Below are 20996 nucleotides of genomic sequence, written 5' to 3'. Positions count from 1 at the left end.
GGATTTGCTATGGAGACCAGGCTGGCCTTGAACTCACAGAGACCCGCTGCCTCTGCTTCCCAAGTGCTGGAATTAAAGGTGTGCGCCACCATGCCCAGTCCTTATTTACTCATTTTTAAGTATACAATTCAGTAGTTTTGAACATATCAGAAAGTAATACAACCTTCCCAGTTGTGGGACATTGTCATCACCCAACACGCCGGTTTTTTCTTTTTCTTTTAGTATTTATTATTTTTATTTTATGTATATGAGTGTGTTGCCTGCACGTATGTGAGTGCACCCATGTCGTGCAATGCCACGGAGGTCAGAAGAGAGCTTCGGATTCCCCTGGAACTGGAGTTAAGGAGGGTTTGTAGCCGCCATGTGGGTGCTGGGAATCAAACCCGGGTCCTCTGCAAGAGCAGTCAATTCTCTTAACCACTGAGCCATCTCTCCAGCCCCTCAGCCTCTTTTCTTATATAACCCAGGACCAACTGCCCAGGAGTAGTACCATCCACAGTGGACTGGTCCTTTCCATATCACTCAGCAGTCCAGAAAATGCCTCACAGACATGGCCAGAAGGTAATCTGATAGAGGAAATGAGTCCTTTGAGGTTCCTTCTTCCCAGGGTTTTTAAGTTGACAACTGAAGCTACCCACACAGGTGTCCTCAGTAGCCTCCCATCTTCTTTTCTCAGACAAGGTCTCTCAGTAAACCTAAAGTTCACTAATCCGGCTAGACTGCCTGGCCAGTGAGCCCCAGGGAATCTATTGTTCTGACTCTCCAGTGCTTAGATTACAGGTGCACACTACCACACCCAGCTTATCACATAGGTGCTGGGATCCAAACTCAGGTCCTCCTGCTTGCACAGCAACCACTCCCCCCACTACATCTCCCCAGCACTGGATATTTTATCTAAATACAATCAGACAAGCCAGATATGGTGGCACGTGCTTGTGATTTGTGTTATCAGCATATGCGAGGTACAGGCAGGATGATCTGGAGCTGGAGGCCAGCCTGGGATGCATGGTGAATTTGAGGCCAGCCTGGGTCACATGAGGCTCTATTTCAAAAAAGTCAAAACATAAAAATTTAAAAATTAAATTAAAAAATGGAATCATGGGGGCTGAAGATGGCTCAGCAGCTAAGAGTTCTTGCTGTTCTATCAGAGGACCCAGGTTCAGTTCCCAGCACCCATGTGGTGGCTAATAACCACCTGTAGATCCATTTGCAGGAGATCCAATGACCTCTTCTGGCCTCTGCAGGCAGTGCACACATGTGGTTCACTTGTATACATGAAGACAAAACTCTCATACACACCAAATATAAAAATAAAGAAAATATTTCTTAAATGGAATCATAACATGGCTTTTTTTTTTTTTTTCGGTCTTTTTGAGACAGGGTCTCCCTGTAGCCCTAGCTGGCCTCAAATTCACTATGTATCCCAGACTGGCCTGGAACTCACAGAGATCCACCTGCCTCTGCCTCCCGAGTGGTGGTGAGTACGCCACCATGCCCAGCTCTACAGCTTTTGTATCTGGCTTCTTTCATTTAGCATGATGCTTTCGAGGCTCACACATGTAACATACACCAATACTACCTATGACTGAGTAGAATCCAATACACCATGTTTTTAAAAATATTTTTTCTATTATTTGTATTTTTATGTGTATGAGTGTATTGTCTGCGTATTTGTAAGGACACTCATGTTGCGTAGTGCCCACAGAGGTCAGAAGAGGGTGTCAGATTCCCTAGGAACTGAATATATGAATGGTTGTTAGCCACCATGTGGGCGCTGGGAATTGAACCCAGGTCCTCTGCAAGAGCAGCCAGGGCTCTTTACCACTGAACAATCTCTGCAGCCCCCAATTTGCCATGTTTTATCACTTCATCAGTTAATGAACATTTAGGTTATTTCTACTTTGGACCATTTACAATAGTTCTGAGCCAATAAGATGACTCAGCAAGTTAAGACAATTGCCACCAAGCCTAATAATGTGAATTTGATATCCAGGACCCACAAGGTAGAAGAGAACTGACTTCCTCAAGCCATCCTCTGACCTCCACACAAACCAGATGGCATGCATATGTGCACACATACACAGAATAAATAAATAATGCAATTTTTTTTTTTTTAAAAAAAAAAAAATTGCATTATTTATCTCTGCGAAGGCAAGGACAGCCAGGTCTACATAGTGAGCTCCAGGACAGCTGGGGCTACAGGGAGACCCCGTCTCAAAAAGACAAAAACAAAAAAAATTGCATTATTTATCTCTGCGAAGGCAAGGACAGCCAGGTCTACATAGTGAGCTCCAGGACAGCTGGGGCTACAGGGAGACCCCGTCTCAAAAAGACAAAAACAAAAAAAATTGCATTATTTATCTCTGCGAAGGCAAGGACAGCCAGGTCTACATAGTGAGCTCCAGGACAGCTGGGGCTACAGGGAGACCCCGTCTCAAAAAGACAAAAACAAAAAAAATTGCATTATTTATCTCTGCGAAGGCAAGGACAGCCAGGTCTACATAGTGAGCTCCAGGACAGCTGGGGCTACAGGGAGACCCCGTCTCAAAAAGACAAAAACAAAAAAAATTGCATTATTTATCTCTGCGAAGGCAAGGACAGCCAGGTCTACATAGTGAGCTCCAGGACAGCTGGGGCTACAGGGAGACCCCGTCTCAAAAAGACAAAAACAAAAAAAATTGCATTATTTATCTCTGCGAAGGCAAGGACAGCCAGGTCTACATAGTGAGCTCCAGGACAGCTGGGGCTACAGGGAGACCCCGTCTCAAAAAGACAAAAAAAAAAAAAATGCAATTTTTTTTTTTTTAAAAAAAAAATTTATTATTTTTATTTTTTATGTGTATGAGTGTATTGCCTGCATGTATATAAGTGCACCTGTGTCATGTAATGCTTTGGAAGGACAGAAGAGGCCGTCAGATCCCCTGGAACTTGGGTACAGACAGCTTTCAGCTACCATGTGGGTGCTGGGATTCGAACCCCGGGTCCTCTGCAGGAGCAGCATGCTCTCAACCGCTGAGCCACTTCTCCAGCCCCTCTGTTTAATCTTTTGAAAAGCTGTAGGCTATTATCCCAAGTGGCTTGATTAACCAAGCATGATGGTGCACTTGGTGCTTGCCTTTAATCCCAGTACTCAGGGGATACAGGCAGGTATCTCTGTGAGATCGAGGCCAGCCTGAGCTACATAGCAAGTTCCAGGGCAGCTGGGGCTACAGGAAGACCCTGTCTCAAAAAAACCAAACAGCTTGATTATTTTTTATTCCCACAAGGTCAAGTGTATGAAAATTCCAATTTCTCAACTTCCTTGCCAGCACTTGGTTGGTTTGGTTTGATTTGGTTTGGTGGGTTTATATAAGTTTTTCTACCAGCCCTCAGAGCCAGTTTTTACCCACTTGGGGCCAATATTGTTCCTATTAAGGTGACATAAACTAGCTAGGTGTTGTGGTGCATGCTTGTAACCCTAACACTTGAGAGGTGGAGGCAGGAGAATCAAGAATTCAAGGTCATTTTGAGCTATACAGTAAGTTCTTGGCCAGCCTAGGCTATGTGAGATCCTGTCTCAAAATTGAAAATGAAAAAAAAAAAACTGGACATGGTGGCCCATTCCTTTAGTCCTACCACTCAGGAAGCAGAGGCAGGCAGATAGATCCTCTGTGAGACTGAGGCCATAGGGAGTTCCAGGCTCGCTGGGGCTACAAGAACACCATCTCAAAAGACCAAAAACAACAACAAAAAGAAAATTGAGAGAGACCTATGTTGAGTGAGGCCTGGTGATGCATGCCTACAATCCTAGTACTCAGGAGGCTGAGACAGAAGGAGGATTGCCACCAGTGTGCTACCCAGCAAGACCCTATCCCAAGAAAGAAGAGGAAGAAAGGAAAGAGGGAGGGAGGAAGAAGAAAAAACATAAGAAAGAATGTATATGTTAAGGTGTGGGGATTCTGGTTTCATTCTGTTGCTGTCATAAATACTCTGGCCACAAGCAACTTGGGGACAAAAGGGTTTATTTGACTTACACTTCTCGATCAAATCAATCATGGAGAAAAGTCAGAACAGAAACTCAAGGCAGAAACAAGGTCTTACTACGTAGCCCTAGCTAGCCTGGAGGTATCCACACAGACCAGACTGGCCTTGAAATCACACCGATCACCTACCCCTTCCTCCCGAATGCTGGGACTGAAGACATGCATCACCAGGCCTGGCCCATCTCCCTAATTCTTCGGGTAACATGGCAGACCCACTCCACCAGAAGTCAGCACACCTTGGTTCCCTGACTTCAGAACAGCTGAGCTGCTTTTCTGACCTTCGCAGATCTTGGATGAGGTGGAAAAAAGAAGAGGCATCTCTCCTGCTCTGGTGCAGCCCCTCATGAGGAGCGTCATGGAAGCCCCTTTCCCATCCCTGGGCAAAACCATCATTGTCAAGAACTTCCTGCCAGGCTCAGGGACTGAGGTAAGCCATCGGATTCCTTTCTCCTCCTGATCCAGCCAGCCAAGTTCTCATGGTCAGAAAGGCTGTCTGTGTGGCCGGGCGTGATGGCCATGCCTTTAGTCCTAGAACTCAGGAGGCAGAAGCAGGTGGATCTCTGTGAGTTCTGGGCCAACTGGCGTTACAGGGTGACCCACCAATTCATTGGTGTTCACCCCATACCTTGAGTGGACCAGATCCTCATAAGCTCCATGCTCAGTCCAATCCATCCAACCTGGGTTCTGCTCCAGGAGCAACTCACAAGATCCATACTGTCACTACATGGTGTTGCGTTGTCTAATGTTGGCCTCACAGCTCAGGGATATGCATTGTGCATCCTTGGTGAGGCTGGGACTTGAGCAGAAGCTTGTTCATCCTACTCTTTTCCTTCATATGGTCCTATGGGTCCCCGCTTTAAACCAAGTTGTTCCAGAGACAGAAAGGATGAGGATGCCCCAGGAACATACTGGAATAACCCAGTTTCCCAGCACAGAACAGTTGCTCAGAACCTCAAACCAGATGCAGTAGTCATGGGGATATAGCAGGAAGTTAAGGGGGTGAGAGCCCCAGCAAGGAAGAGCCCTCAGCAGGTGCTTTGCTGGGAGCAAAATCTAGTCTCCACTCACCTCCCTGTGAAGGAGTCAGTTCTATACAGGGAAGAAGCATACACATGCAACTTGAGATAAATTCAGGGACATTTTAGCAAATAAGGAATGATAAAGACAGCAAGTTTAAAAATTAAAAAGGCAGGCTTGGTGTCGCTCGCCTTTAGTCCCAGCACTTGGGAGGCAGGGGCAGGCGGATCTCTGTGAGTTTGAGGCCAGCCTGTCTCCATAGTGACTTCTAGGCCAGCTGGGGCTGCAGGGAGACTGTGTCTCAAAAAGACCAAAAAAAAAAATTAAAAAGGCACATGAAAGTGATTGGCACCAACCAAGTGTGTTGGTACTCGAGTGTAATGAAGGCCAGCCAGGCTACATTGTGAGTTTGAGGCCAGTCTGGGCTACACAAGACCATGTATGGTCCAGGGATCCCTTCTTTCCATCAGTAACAGAGATGGAGAGGGTTTTCTCCAGGACTCTGAGGGCTAGGTCAGTTTTCAACATAAAATCATCTGGGGGAGTCCAGGTATACTCTTCCTGGAGGAGCCTCCTGATGTGGTCAGGAGCCATGGATTGTGCCTTCCACTGTCCTTGTCTCCTTCACTCCTCACACTCTCCTCAACTGAGTATGACATGCTTGCTTTCCTACCACACGTGCCCCTCCTTTCCCAGGCTCCTGGGATCTTTCTTTCCCATCCCTTTTGTTTTCCTCCTTTTCCTTTCCTTTTCTCCTGTCATTGGGTAGCTCCCAAGGTCTGTACCACTCCAGCCTGCCTTCATAGCCGCTCCTGTTCCCTGGCAGGTGATCGAGCTGTGCCGCCCTCTGGACTCCCGGCTCGAGCATGTGGATTTTGAGTCTCTCTTCTCCTCCCTCAGCGTCCGACACTTGGTCTGTGTTTTTGCCTCCCTGCTTCTGGAAAGGAGGGTCATCTTCATTGCAGACAAACTCAGGTACCAACCTTGGCTACTTCTGCTAATGTATGTGGTCTCTCAAGGCGTAGAGCAGGCAACTGACTGCTTAGGGGTGAAGGCTGGGTTGCTGGAAGATGAGGATAACCTGGAGGTTTGTGAGGCACAGGGTGTAAAGCAAGGTAGGGTCGGCACACTGCAGGCCTCTTGGGTATTTGACTTGTTTTCCATGTGTTCAGCTGTGAACTAGGCACTTTGTTATACGTGAGGGAAACATGAAAGATGTGTAGACTTGACCTCCAGAGTTCTCATTCCACTGGGCAACCAGGGAATAAGTAGGACCCGTGGCACCATGTTGAAAGAGGTTGTTGGAAACAGTGATTTTGGGACATGATGAAGGGCACTCATCTCCAAGGCAGGGCAGATTCTGTCAGTGCTAAGACAAAGAGCAGGTTGAGGGAAGAAGGCACTGTCTATGCAAAGGCAAGGAGACTACACATGTCCACTTTAGGAACTGCAAAATTGGACAGGAAGAGATGAGCAGGAGGAGGGGACCGGACAGATCAGGGAAAGGCTGTGAGGTCAGGTGAAAGAGTATAGATTTACCCATGGAATCCCTCTGTCCATAAAGCAAATCACACATATACACACATACTTACTGGCCTTGGGATGCCACCCATATCCTGATAGTCACATTCTGTGATTCAAAAAGGCTATGTCACAGATCACAAGGAAATACAGGTAGGGACTGAATGGATTCTGAACTTCTAGCAAAGGAAGAATTCCTTGCATTTTTACCATTTCAAAACACTGACTTGACTCCCCTGTGAGATGAAGATGCTTGTCACTAAGCCTAATGACCTGAGTTCAAGTCCCAGAATAGGCATGGTGGAAGGAGAGACCAAACTCCCCGCAGGCTGTCCTCTGACCTCCATATGCACGCTGTGGCAGGCGCTCGCCACATGCACACAAAATACACAAATGTAAAAAAAAAAATTTTTTTTTTCAAAACACTGGCTCAGAGCCCTCTTAGAACAGGGCAAAGGAGCATGTGTGGTGACCACTACTCCAGTAAGGGCCAAGATATGGGGGCCACCAACTGGCTGAGGCAGTGGAGGCCTCCTGAGAAGTTTATCTGGGAAGATGTGCCAGAGGCAAACCAAAAAAGCGGCACTGTCTGGTTTGGAAAGGAAATGTGACTGCACTGGGGAGAACAAAGAGGAGGAGGAAGAGGGATAGAAGAGAAAGGACTAGATGTTTCAACATGGAATCCATCATGGGGCGTGGGAGGAAGCGGCATCTAGCCCTGCCCTCCACTGCAACCATCTGGTCACCTTTATGATGTTCCTCTTTGGACAGTTGCCATCTGGCTCCTCCATGACTGTCCCCACCCTATGTCTGAGCTCCCTATTCACTTTTAATGTCCCAGTTACTGTGTTCCCTGTGCACTTCCAGCAGCTCAGGAAGCAGGCCCTGGCTTCAGCCTGCAGCTGGTGCTGGGCGCTGGGCAGCACTCCAAGCTTCCCGGGCACTGGGGAATTCAGACAGAGTTCTCAAGGTTGGGGCCCTGGAAGCTAGGGATGAGTAATAACCCTTCAGTGACCAGGATCTGGTTTCATCTGTTTCTCCATGCTCTGGAAGGGTCCACTCTGCCTCCAAGAGTCCCTTACCCTCTTAGATTCTCAGGCTTGGACTTGGGGAGGGGAAAGATGGATTTCAGTAAGGCTTAGGCAAGAAAGGGAAGGGCCAGCTGAATAAACCTAGCACCGGCCAGAAGCAGAGCTTGGGATAGCCCCTAGAGAACCTGCTTCAGGGTTAGACTTAGGGAGGCCAAGCTGGAGAACATGTCAGAAAATATCCCTTTTCTGGTCAGAGTACAATGAGAGAGACAGTAGGAACAGGCAGGGAGAGGGGACCTTGCTGAAGACAAATGTCTGCCTAAAGGCTCAGCGTGTCAGGAAACTTGGGGAAATGGTCTACAAAGGTGGCTAGAAGAGGTTGCAACCCCTGCCTTTCCCCTGGACAGATTTCTGAGTGGGCAGACTAGACCCTGGCCATCTCTTTACACAGAGCTGCTGTCATGAAAGACACAGGAGAGGTGAATGAATCCCAGGCTTTGCTCTGGGGCCTCAGCTAGTTCTGTCCTGCTCCCTGTCCTGTCTGGGCAGCTTTATGGAGGAGGAGAAGAGAGCCTTTGGAGTTTCTCTCCTCACCCCACCTTCCATGGGGCCTGGCATTCTGCCCTTGGCGATGTAGTCCCTTCAAACAGCACATGCCAGGGAAAGGGGCAGTTAGACCTCTCCCTGTGGCTGGTGCTGGTAGTTCTCAGCAGGGTGTGTGCTGTCTTCATGTGGTTCTTTTGTAGCAGATGTTGGATGTTGTAGAGAGGAAAGGGCAGCAGGAATATGGCTAATTTTTATATCCTCTTTGGGACCAGAGCCTGGCTATGTATGTATGTGTATAAAATACCTTAATTGCATTATTATTTCTTATTTTTGAAGTAGTGTCATGTATCCTGGGCTGGCATGATCTTGAACTTCTGGCCCTATTGCCTCTACTTCACAATTGCTGGGGTAATACAGGCATGCCTGACCACGCCTGGTTCCATGTAGCATGGAACACAGGACTTCATGCATGCTGAGTAAGTACTCTGTCAACTGAGCTATACCCCCCCCACCCTCAGCCTTCTAATTGTACTTTAGGCCCTTAACAACTTCTACGCATGCACATCCCCCCCTCTCATCACACTGGGAGACTTTCCCAGAAGAGGGAGGACCCTAAAGACTCAGCCCTTAGTCCTGCATCTCCACATTCATGAGGTATACAGGTTTACTGAACCAAGGCCCCTGCAGTCTCTACTTTCTGAGCTCTACTGTCTTCTTTTCCCTGCAGGCCGCTCTTTCTGCAACACATAGCTTAATGTGTTCTCTCTCTTGGCCAATAAATTACTTCTTGCTAGTACACCAGTCTTATGCATACCTAAATAGATGATTGAATAGTGGCCCACAGAGCTCTGAGATAGGAAGAGAAGAAAACCAAAAAGCGTTGCAATCTTAATAAGAATAACAAACACAGAGACTAGGGATATAGCTCAGTTGGTAGAATGCTTACCTAGCGTGTAGGAAGCCTTGGGTTCAGTCTTTAGCATCACATACAGCTGTGGTGGCACACACCTGTAATCCCAGCCCTCTGGAGATAGTGGTAAAAGGATCAGACGTTCAAGGTCATCCTTGACTACATAGAGTTTGAAGCCAACCTGGGCTACACAAGATCCCGTCTCAAAAACAGTAAGTGAAAAATAGCTTACGAACTGAATGTACAGTGCTGTGCTAGGCCACTCTCAGGTCTGACCTGTGTTCTAGCCTGCCCACAGTCATGTCAGACGGGTACCCTGGTCAGGACCCTGAAAGGCACAGAGGTTCAGTCACTTTACTGAAGGAAGGCACTAAGAGAAGACAGTGAGGGAAGCTGTGAACTACAGTGATAGGGAGGAGGTAACAAGGTAGAGAATCTTGGGCCTTGTGTAGCCATAGACATGTAGGAACACCTTTGTCAAGTAGGCCATTAATTTCCTTCATGAGCTGGACATGGTACATGCCTGCAGTTCTATCACTCGGGAGGCTGAGATAGAACGATTTTGAGTTTTGGGCTAGCCTGGTCTACATAGCAATAGCCTCTCTCAGAAATTAAATAAAATAAGACTCCTTTGTGTTCAGTTGTGGCTAAGAAAGCTAGGTGTCTCTCCTCAGAGCCCTCCCTCAGCAGCCGTTGGCCTTGCACAGGGCCCATGGTGAGGTGGGTGTGACTAGGAGACCTCCAGTCCTCCTGGCACCATGTTCCATGAAATTCTCTGGCTCATACATGGCCAGGTGGCAGAATGGCAGAGTGCATCCATTTCTATTTGATTTATGGACCATAGGGCATTGAAGGGTTCTCGGCCAGGCCTTAACAAACAAGAGCTTAAGGGACAGGAACTGGTTGAAAGTGTCTTACCCTGGAAGAAACTGAGAAGAAAATAATCACCCTAAGTTACAGCTGCTGCCCTCACTGTGATGCTCTGTCCACAGCACATGTCTGGATTCCCAGTCCTGTTCAGTGGAAAGCAGAAGGAAGCCTCCATAGCCTCCTATTTCTTTGTGTGTCCCAATCTTAGTGAGGCCACAGAGTAGAGCATGAGAACAGGATGTGTCATAAACCCAGCAAGTGGCCTGTGACATCCCTGGGTGGGCCTTAGCCTGCCCCCAGTACTCTCCCCCACATGAACAATTTATTTACTCATCTTTGCTGGGGAGTCTGCCCACTACAAGAGGAAATTGCAGGGAGTTGTGGCAAATATTGTATGAGCTACAAAAGGGTTTCAAGTTGAGCCAAAAATCTATCAAATTTAAAATAACATTTTTGCTCTGTTTCATCTTTAGGGTGGACATTGAGTGTTTCTAAAGGCTCTGTCAAGCCTAAGTTTGACAGATGGAAGAAAAAGAATGCTGTTATGATGGCTTGTTCTGTCACCATAGCAACCCAGATAAATATTTTCCTTTCAATAAACATTTTGTTTTTTGTTTACTAATTTCAGTTCCAAAAAGCTTTGGCTAAACCTATAGACCAGGCTAAAGTGTAGCCAGAGTTGCATGTAAACAAATATATACAAAAGTATTAGATGCTGTCTTAGTTTGTTTCTCCATTGCTGTGACAAAATACTCTGACCACTACCAACTTGGGGAGGAAAGGGTTTATTCAGTTTATATCTCCCAGGTCACAGTTCATCCAGGAGCCCAAGGTAGGAACTCAGGGCAGGAACCTAGAAGCAAGAGCTGGAGCACAGGCCATGGAGGAATGCTGCTTACTGGCTTGCTCCCCTGGCCCCTGCTCAGCTTGCTCTCTTATCCAACACAGGCCCACCTGCCCAGGGGTGGCACTACCCACAGTGGGCTGGGCCCTCCCACATCACTCAACAGTCAAGAAAATGCCCTACAGATATAGCCACAGGCCAGTCCAATAGAGGCAGTTCCCCAATTGAGGCTCTCTCAACCCAGGTGTGTTAAGTTGACACTAAAGCTATCCAGCACAGATGGCATTATTTAATATTCCATAGTCTATACCTCTGTGATGCTGAATGAGAGTCTGCTGTAGACCAGATCTTAACAAATGATGTTTGAACCTTGGTTTCGTATATGTGTGCCTACATAAGTAAGTTTGGATATAGCTGTATGCTTTCATTCTTTGGTTTATTCCTCGTTTGTTTTTACTTTATGTCATAGCTTCATTGAGGTCTTGTATTGTTTCTAGAAGCAGATTCAACCAACAGTGTTTGCCATCTCAGCAGATGAGCTTATCTGAGGCCTGTCTCCAAGTATTGGTGACCACTATCTTGGTGCTCTGTCATCCAAAATACCGTACTTTGAGGGTCTGTCAGATCCTCAGAGCGGTTGACAGGATCTTAGAGATAAATACATCTAATTCAGCAAAGCTCTTAAGTCATGGGCTAGGAATACAGCACAGTGGTGGAGCACTTACCTAGCATCCATGAGGTCCTAGGTTCAATTCCAAGCACTGGAAAAACAAAAGTATTACATATTATGGGCTGGAAATGTAGAGTGCTTGGGTAGCATGTACTAAGCCTTGGATTCCTATCTCCACCATCTAATAAAACCAGGTGTGGTAGCCTACCCTTGCAATCCCAGCAGTTGGGAGGTGGAAGTAGGAGGATCAGAAATTCAAGATCATTCTTAGTGGGGCTGGAGAGATGGCTCAGCGGTTAAGAGCACTGACTGTTCTGGCAGAGGACCCGGGTTTAAATCCCAGCACCCACAGGGTAGCTAACAACCATCCATAACTCGAGTTCCAGGGAATCCAACAACCTCTTCTGTCCTCCATGGGCATTGCACACACATTGTGCACTCACACACATGCAGGCAATACAATCATGCATATAAAATAAAAATATTAGTTGGGCATGGTGGTGCACACCTTAAGTCCCAGCATTTGGGAGGCAGAAGTAGGTGGATCTTTGTGAGTTCGAGGCCAGCCTGGTCTACAAAGTGAGCTCCAGGCCAGCTGGGGCTACAAGGAGACCCTATCTCAAAAAAATCCCCCCCACAAAAAAAATAGTAAACATTTTTTTTTTAAAAAGGGATCATTATAGCCCAGCGTGGTGGCGCACACCTTTAATCTCAGCACTCAGGAGGCAGAGGCAGGTGGATCTCTGTGAGTTCAAGGCCAGCCTGGTCTACATAGTGAGTTCCAGGACAACTGGAACTACAGGGAGACCCTGTCTCAAAAAGACCAAAAAAAAAGGATCATTCTAGCCGGGCGTGGTGGCACACACCTTTAATCCTTGGCTGTTCAGATCCTTCCCTTGGGAGTCAGTGCCCTCCCTGGCCCTGCTGGCTCTATCAGACTTACTTCATTAGTTCAGAGCCTCACTGATACAGGGTTTTCTCATAGTTGCTCAGAGTGAGATGTCATCACCATCATCAACAAACCTTCCCACCATACCCTTGATTCATTTTGTGGCTTTAGGAGAAAGCACCCTTGTCTAGCCCCATGCTGTGCCATCTTGCATAGATTCAGAGTTTATGGATGCTAAAGCTGGAGGGAAGCTAGTCTAGGTCCTCATTTCTTTCACAGTAGATGAATAGCAGGCCTCGGGTAGTTATGGGCTCTTCCTCAGGTCACACAGGAAGCAGCAAAACCAACCCTTTTAAGGTCTAGCCTGTGTCTTTTAAACTTGGTGACACATTACTTGAGAGTTAAAGATGCAGCCAGGGAAATATGGCTACCTGCTTGTTGACACACACTTCCTGGGCGGTTTCACCAAGTGTGAGGCAACCTGAGTTTGCCTTTCACTCCCATTCTTGGAAGTGCTGTGCAGCAAGAGAAATGAATTGTTCTGAAGGCTAGAGGATACCAGTTGAATCATCATCCTAACAGTTCCTGGGGTGTCTAATTCAGGAAACTCATTGACCCTTCTGATAGCATCTAGAAGACTCTCCGCGCAGTGTCACTGGCTCATGGATGTGTTGGAAACCTGCTGGGCACATAAACCTCGGCACTGAAGCCTCTTTTCCAGATGTTAGCACTCACAAGCACATCCAGAAGTTCTGGATTAATGCTTTGTTCCTCAGGAACCACCGCCCAATAGTAAACATCCTGGGACCTGACCCTTCTCACCTGAGTTCATCACTGAGCCCTCTGACCCAGCCACCTTCCCACTGGGCATTCTTTTCCCTCCCCAACTTCTGCACAATTAGTCACAGCTGTGGGAGCTGGCATTTCTTTCCTCAGTCCTCAGGGTAATGGGAGCCAGCTGTGAGGGCTTGCCTCCTTGGCTGTCCATCGCAAACACTGTCTCTCTTGCAACAGCCGGCACTCGGTGAGGTGCTCAGTGACGCTCTACCACAGGCTTACTCTCAGAAATCCCCATTGCCGTTGCCTCTGCTTTGCCTCTTCCTAAGAGACCACCAGTCCTTGCAGTACCCACCCCTCATACCGCCCATGCTCCCTTATTTGAACTATCACAAGCAAAATTCCATTGGCACTTAGGGCAATGATAGGGAAAAACAAGTTATGCTCAAAATCCCTTCATTTCTCCTCTACCACATATGTTAGAGAAAGAGCTACCGACACTCGATTTATGATTTACAGAATCTGATCTTTCTGTTTTATATTGCCCAGAACAGAATTTTTCTAAGGTTGTGAGGCAAGCTAGAGCAAAAGAAATGAGCCCCTCTTCAGCAGCTGCCTGCCTGTTGTCATGCTGTTCTGAGCACCCTGTGCACCTGCCTGTGCTCAACTAAGGAGGTGTTAATGACAACCAGGTGTGGAAATGTTTGGCTCCAGGGCAACACCAGATCTAACTATTAAGCAAAAAAAAAAACAATGACCCACTCCTTTCAAGTAATGGTCATGATTGGCTGTCCCTACCTACATAACCAACAGGTTATGTTCCTGTTGAGTTCCATATGTCCCCTAGCAGAACCACAGGGCTGAGTGTGAGGCATTCATGAGGTCCTGGGTTCAGTCCCCAGCACTGCAAGAAAAAAAGAATTCAATATGATAAAGTAGCCTATGGATGAATCCGGTTGATTGGGAGAAAGCACCAGGACACAGATAAAAGTCCATCGGAATAGAGTTTATTAGCAAACGAACACATGGGACAGATTCCCTTCTGGGCAGGGAAAATGTCTGCCCGGGTTGTGAGCTGGGGTCTTTTTATAGGGGGAGGCTTCTGGGGGGTGCAGAAGGCGGGAAGATAAATTTTTTCTTTTTAAAGTTGGGGTGGGGAGCGGGACTGTTAAAACCTGCCCTCTTTAGAGGTCAAAAGGGAAGCTTGCTGTGTTGGCCAAACAGTGGAGAAAAGTCTGCTTCTTTTGACCCCAAAGACCAGGGTGCTTATCGACTGCGTTCCCTTTCCTCAGGGTTCCCATTCCTCAGGGGCTTTCGAGGTCCATGCGGCCCTGTTGGTGAGGGGGTAGGTTCAGTGTATTCCGAACCTTAACAGAATACGCTTGTTTTTTTAGTTCAGAGCATTCCAATTCACTGAATTTCATCTTTTCATGACTTTCATTCACCAATCCTATGTACCTAGCACCAGCGTGGGTAAAGGATTCTCTTAGACTTGGTCCAACTACCTTCTCTTCCACTCCATTGGAAAACGACCCCGAAACTGAGCCTTGGCCTTGAGTTCCAGCCTCCCAGAAGTCCCTGCTGTCCACAGAGGGCTTCAACTAGGGGTCCCCAAAGTGCTGTAGTATAGCAGGAGGGAGAAGGCCAACTGCTCCTGGGGATGAGACTTCCATAAAGGAAAGGGCCAAATGTCTTCTCTGATTTGGGGGAAAAGGTTAAACAAATTTCTTTTCCTATCACCACGACTATGAAAGCATGCAGGCTACCCTCCCTGTGTCCCAGAAAGTCAATTTTCCTCTTATCTGTCCATCTCATTACCCTGCCTCCTGGTCCCCACTTGCCCTGCCCTAGTGTCAGAGGTTACTTTAAATTCCTCAGGCCTAGGTGTCTTTTAGCTACTAAATCCAGTAGTAGACAAATCCAAACCCAGGATTGGTGACTCATGCCTGACGTCTCTGCTCTTTGAAAGCTGACACAGGAGGATCGTGAGTTTGAGGTCAGCTCCAGCTACATCACAAGACCCTGTTTTGAAAGAAGAATGTCAGTATTATCCATAGAATGCTTCCAAATCTAAAATTCTGTGATTCTAAAATTTTCCTGGAGTTAAAAGTGCATTAAAAGCTGGGCATAGTGGTACATACCTCCAATCCCAGCACTCACTGGTAATCCTAGCACCGAGAAGAGGTGGAAGAAATAGGAGCCCCAAGCTGCAAAGTACATTTGAGGACAACCTGGGATCCTTGAGACACTTTCTTTTTTCTTTTTCATTTTCTTTTTTTTAACAAAATATTCATGGGGCTGGAGAGATGGCTCAGTGGTTAAGAACACTGACTGTTCTTGCAGAAGACCTGGGTTCGAATCCCAGCACCCACATGGCAGCTAACAACTGTCTGTAACTCCAGTTCCAGGGGATCCATCAGCCTCTTCTGTCTTCCACTGGCTATGCACAAAACGGGTGCACATTTTTTTAAAATATTTTATTTATTATTTTTATTTTATGTGGATATGTGTATTGCCTGCATGTATGTAAGTTCACCCATGTCGTGTAATCCCTGAGGAGTACAGCTGCCCTGGAACTGGAATTACAAACAGTTGTTAGCTGCCATGTGGGTGCTTGGATTCGAACTCCAGTCTTCTGTAAGAATAGCCAGTGCTCTTAACCACTGAGTCGTCTCTCCAGCCCCTTTTTCTTTTTTAAAATATTTTATTTATGTCTGTGAGTGTATTGCCTGCATGTATGTATGAACACCCAAGTCCTGCAATGGCTCAAAAGAGGGCATCAATTCCCCTGGAACTGTAGTTACAGACAGTTGTTAATGCCATATGGGTTCTGGGAACTGAACCTGGGTCTTCTACAAGAGCAGCCAGTGCTCTTAATTGCTGAGCCATCTCTCCAGCCCCCTGAGACCCTTTCTTAAAAACAACAAAAAAACCTGAGTACTGATAGGTAAAAAAGGAAACCATTTAACTTGAGGTTGTCTTGACATAAGGGGTTGGGGATATAGTTCAGTTGGTAGGGTGCTTGCCTAACATACACAAGGTCCTGGGTTTGAGTCCCAGCACCTCATAAATGGGACATAGGGACACACACACACACACACACACACACACACACACGAAACTCACATACCTGTAATCCCAGGTATCTACTCAGAAGGTAGAACTTCAAGGACATCCTGGGTGGCTACATAGAGTCCAAGGATATCTTGGGCTACAGGAGAGTGTTTCAAAAAAAGTATTTTAGGACCAGAGAGATGGCTCAGCAGTTAAGAGCACTGGTGGCTCTTGCAGAGGACCTGGGTTCAATTCCCAACACCCACATGGTGGCTAACCATCTAAAACTTCAGTTCCAGGGGATCTGATGCCTGCTTCTGGCCTCCTTGGGCATTGCACACACAGTACACTTACATGTAGGCAAAACACTCATACAGATATAACAATAAATAAATGAATGAATAAAAATACTCTACTAAGTACAATTCTTTAATGTAAAAGGACTTTGTCATTTCTACCATGCTGGCAATAGAGCCCATGACCTGATACTTTTTAGACATGTCATCTACAACCAAGCTACCGAGAGCCCCTAAAAGGACTCTATTTTTGCTTCAGCTGTTGTTTATTGACATACAGGTAGGCTCTATAGCAACAGGCCTGGAGATGGTTGCAGTAGTTGGGAAAATGGAAGGTGGTGGGTGGAGTGTTTGTCTGCAGCAACAGCTGAGCAGAGTTCAGGAACAGAAGAACAAGGAGGAATGGGGGAGGGCTAAGGCTGTTGGGGAAGCAGGTATGGGCCAGGGCCAAAGGCTTATCTACACTGGAACCTTGATCCTGTGCCTTAGGCCCCTACCTTTGCTGGCTGCTGTCTCTTGACTCTAGGCCAGGGCAAGAGGACTCTTAAACATGATATTTTTATTCTTCAGCAAACTGACTATAGTAAGAGTTTCAGAGACTAGTAAAATGGACCAGACCTCCATCCACACAGTCCACTTGAGGAGCTGGTAAACGTTTGCCAGCTGTGGTGGTACATGGCTGCGATCCCAGCACTCAGGAGGCAGACAGATCTCTGTGAGGCCAGCCAAGGTTACATAGTAAGACCCTATCTGAAAAATAAACAAAAGGGATTGGAGAGATGGCTCAGTGATTAAGAGCACTTGCTGCTCTTAGAAAGGACTCAGGTTCAGTTCCCAGCACCCACATGGCAGCTAACTGTCCCTAACTCCAGTTCTAGAGAATCTGGCACCCTCTGCTGGCTTCCTGAGGCATTGGCTCACTGACATACATGCGGGCAAAACACACATAAAATAAAAAAATTGATTAATTTAGCTGTGTGTGGTAGCACATGCCTTTAATTCCAGCACTTGGGAGGCAGAGGCAGGCGGATCTCTGTGAGTTCAAGGCCAACCTGGTCTACATAGCGAGTTCCAGGTCAGCTGGGACTACAGGGAGACCCTGTCTCAAAACTACCAAAAAAAAATTTTTTTTATTAATGTAAAGCAACCATAAATACATAAATACATTTTTTAAATAAGTAAAATTTAAAAAGAATGCGTTTCATACCAAAGATCTAATTCAGGAAATTCCTTTCAAAAAAAATCTAAACTTGAAATATCAATATTCCAGCTGCTCCCCACCTGCCAGGACCTTGTATCCTAGTCCAAGTCAGTGGCTTCCCAGCCTTTTTAATGCAATCCACAATGAGACAGGTGTTTACATTCAGACCCAGGATGTGTGTGGCTTGCTGTTTACAACTGAGAGAAGTGTAGCACTCTGACTTTCTATTCTAGTCTTTTATTGCTTTGTTTTGCTGTGGTGGGGAATGGAACCCAGGTCCTCAGGCATACTAGGCAAAGACTCTGCCACTGAGCTACATCCTGAACCCTGTCGTTTTGGATGCTGATCACAGCTCATGAAATGATTTCAAGGAGCCCCTGAAATCATTGCTCTGTTTCAGGCTGCAAACTGTCTTCTGACCACAGGACTCTAGTAGCCACACCTGAACACAGACTAATTGTAAAATCAAAACCTTTTAGAACAAAGTGAATTCAACACATTGAATGACCTACATGCAGACTGAGGAAATGAAACGAATAAGAAAGCAGTTCACTGAAAGTATTAACAGTCATGATTATCTGGGTCTTGGAAGTGATAGCCAGGGAGGAAGGTTCTCTGCTTTGAGAGCAGATGCAGCTTGTCCCTGTGGAAAACATAGAAGTCACTTCTCCCCAACTCTGGCCGAATGGTTGATAGCCCTTTCCTTAATAGATGGCCTGGTGCAATTATTTCACCTCCTTCTCAAAGGGGGATTTATAGGGGTAAGAATGAAATTGTAGGGTAGGGTTTTCCTCATTTAGGGAGACCTCATTTGAAAGAGAAGACAGAGGTCAGTGAAATTCATGGATGCTGTGCTGCTGGGAGGCAGTCCTGAGCCCATGAGTATTAGAAGAATGACTTTGCAGACAGGGACCAGGAAGAGTAGGAGGCCTGTGCCCATAAGTAAGTGAGATGCACCAGTGCTCTGGTTAACTCAGGGGTCCCCACACAGATGGGATGGAAAAGAGGCTTGATATTTATTGTTTGGGGGGGAATATTCATGTGGAGGCCAGAGATCAATGTCAGATATCCTCTATCACTTCTCGCTCATATTTTTATGTGTATGCATGTGTCTGGTGTGGGTTTATACACATGCATGTGGTGCCCATGGAAGACAGAAGAAGGTGTGGGATCCCCTGGAATTATAGGCAGTTGTGAGCAGCCTGACGTAGGTGCTGGGAACTGAACTTGGGTTTTCTCCAAGAGCAGTATGAGCTCTTAACTGCTAAGTCCTCTGTCTATCCCTTCTCCACCTTATTTTTTGAGACAGGATCTCTCACTGCACCTCTTGATGACTAATTCAGCTAGACTGGCTGGCCCCAGGGTTCCTCCTGCCTCCTTCCATCATGGATTTCAGGAATCATATTCAGGATTCAGGCTATCAGGCTTGTGTAGCAAGCACCTTTACCCACTGCGCCATCACTGGCCCTGTGTTTCTCTTTATTTCCAGTAATCACAAAACTATTTGATTTAATACTCTGTGAGGAGATATAAAGTTTGAAAACTGAAGGAAAATAAAGTAACTCGTCCTTTCCCCCACCTCTAGTCATTGGTGATACCTGTTCAAGTGCCTTACTCAGTGGGTTTACATAGTCTACAGCCCTTGTATAAACAGAATCATACAATACTTTTCTTTTTCTTGCTGGTTCCTTCCATATGCTCATCAATATCTTTTAATTTACTTCTTTCTCAAGTAAACAAGAATGAGGTGATTTTTTTTTTTTTTTAACGGACTCTGGAAAGTCTTATGACAATGAGATTACAGGTGCCTGACATGATGTCAGAAAGGAACATTCATCTATCCAGAACAATCTGTGGAGCATTACCTAAGCAGCACACAGCTGCAGCCCAGGTGTGTAACAAGCCTGAGACAACTGAGGAGAAGCATAGGTTTATTTTGGCTCACAGATTTAGAAGTTTCAGCCCTGGTGGATAGCCCCTTGCTTTTGGAAGGAAGTACCTGGTGAAGGAAGCCAGAGAGAGAGAGGAGGGACATCATAGCAGGCACACACACACACACACACACAAACACACAGATACCCCATACATACATAGCCAATAATGATTAATACATTTTTTTCCCTCCTTTGGTCTTTTTGAGACAGGGTCTCCCTGTAGCCCCAGCTGTCCTGGAACTCACTATGTAGACCAGGCTGGCCTTGAACTCACAGAGATCCACCTGCCTCTGCCTCCCAAGTGCTGGGATTAAAGACGTGTGCCACCACGTCCAGCCAATACATGTGCTCTTTCTGATTTAAGAAAAATAATAATTTATTGAGAACGTCATACAAGCATATAAGCATATAAGGTGTTTTGACCAAATCCATGCCCACTCCCTCCCCTACAACTCCTCCCATATCTCCCCATCACTTTTTTCTCATAACTTCATGTACTCTTTCTTCTTCTTTGATTTATTTTTATGGGGCTTTTGATACTCTAACATTCCCCCCTCTGAAGAGGTAACCCTAAAATCTTTTAAGGATTAGATACAAGCTCCCAAATACTTTCAGCATTTTTGGACTTTGGAACAGAGTGTGTTACTAAGGCCCAAGGACATTTTGACTTTTAGCCAAGAAACTGGCTCCTTTTCTTTGGGGTCTTTTTACACTCACTGCCTAGCCAATTCCTACCTCCTATTCTTATCACACCATCCTCTGAAGAGGTTACCCAGATTGCCAATAGGGACAGCTCTGGCTTCTTCCATGCTGAACAGGGACACAGGGTGAGGCAATTGGAGTACCCCTTCAGTGGGTCTATCTAAAAGACTCCCAAATTGCATAACTCTTATCTCGAGGAGGAAAAGAAAGTCTTTGAATAGTGAATAGGAGATGTGAAGGAGAAGTAAAGGCAAGCGTAATTAGCATTACAAGTTCTAGACAGGGAACTAGAAAAAAGTCAGAACAGAACAATTTTCAAATGTTCACATGAGTCCATTGTAATTTCTTGACAAGGGCTTCCAAAAGCATCCCTCTATTGGGTTCCTCCTCATTTTTCTTTTGTCTTCCAAGGCTGGATTCTAAGAGTGATGGATTCAGGGTTTGCTTTCAGGTATTTTGATAGTTGTTGGAGTGGTTAGAATCAGTGTCAGTTCCCTCGCAAAGGCTTCTAGACTGGGGGAGAAAACAAATTTATCCATCATTTTAGAACAATAGCTGATTATCTCCCTTAGCTATAGGTGGGCACTACGGTATTGCAGACCAATATTTGAAGTCTTACATCTGAGCAGCACTTTATTTAGAACAAAATCATCAATGAGAAATAATTGTCTAAATAACTTTTTATATGGACTTAAGCCTAATGTCTGGGAAG

General features: G+C 46.1%; 1 protein-coding gene across 5 annotated transcripts in view; it reads left to right on the top strand.

Annotated features, from left to right (window-relative positions):
- Dennd2a (DENN domain containing 2A) overlaps positions 1-20996 on the top strand; it is a 139245-nt gene that overhangs the window by 97139 nt on the left and 21110 nt on the right. For all 5 annotated transcript variants that reach the window (XM_029558861.1, XM_008823512.3, XM_008823511.3 and 2 more), the window contains 2 exons: positions 4309-4449; positions 5866-6014. In XM_029558861.1, the coding sequence (XP_029414721.1) occupies positions 4309-4449; positions 5866-6014 (290 nt within the window). The remainder of the gene's footprint in view (positions 1-4308; positions 4450-5865; positions 6015-20996) is intronic.

Source organism: Nannospalax galili, unplaced genomic scaffold, assembly GCF_000622305.1.
Source record: "Nannospalax galili isolate Female #2095 unplaced genomic scaffold, S.galili_v1.0 scaffold307, whole genome shotgun sequence".
NCBI classification, from domain to species: domain Eukaryota; kingdom Metazoa; phylum Chordata; class Mammalia; order Rodentia; family Spalacidae; genus Nannospalax; species Nannospalax galili.
Note: the sequence above shows the minus strand (reverse complement) of the source record. Positions and strands in the feature narration are given on the sequence as shown.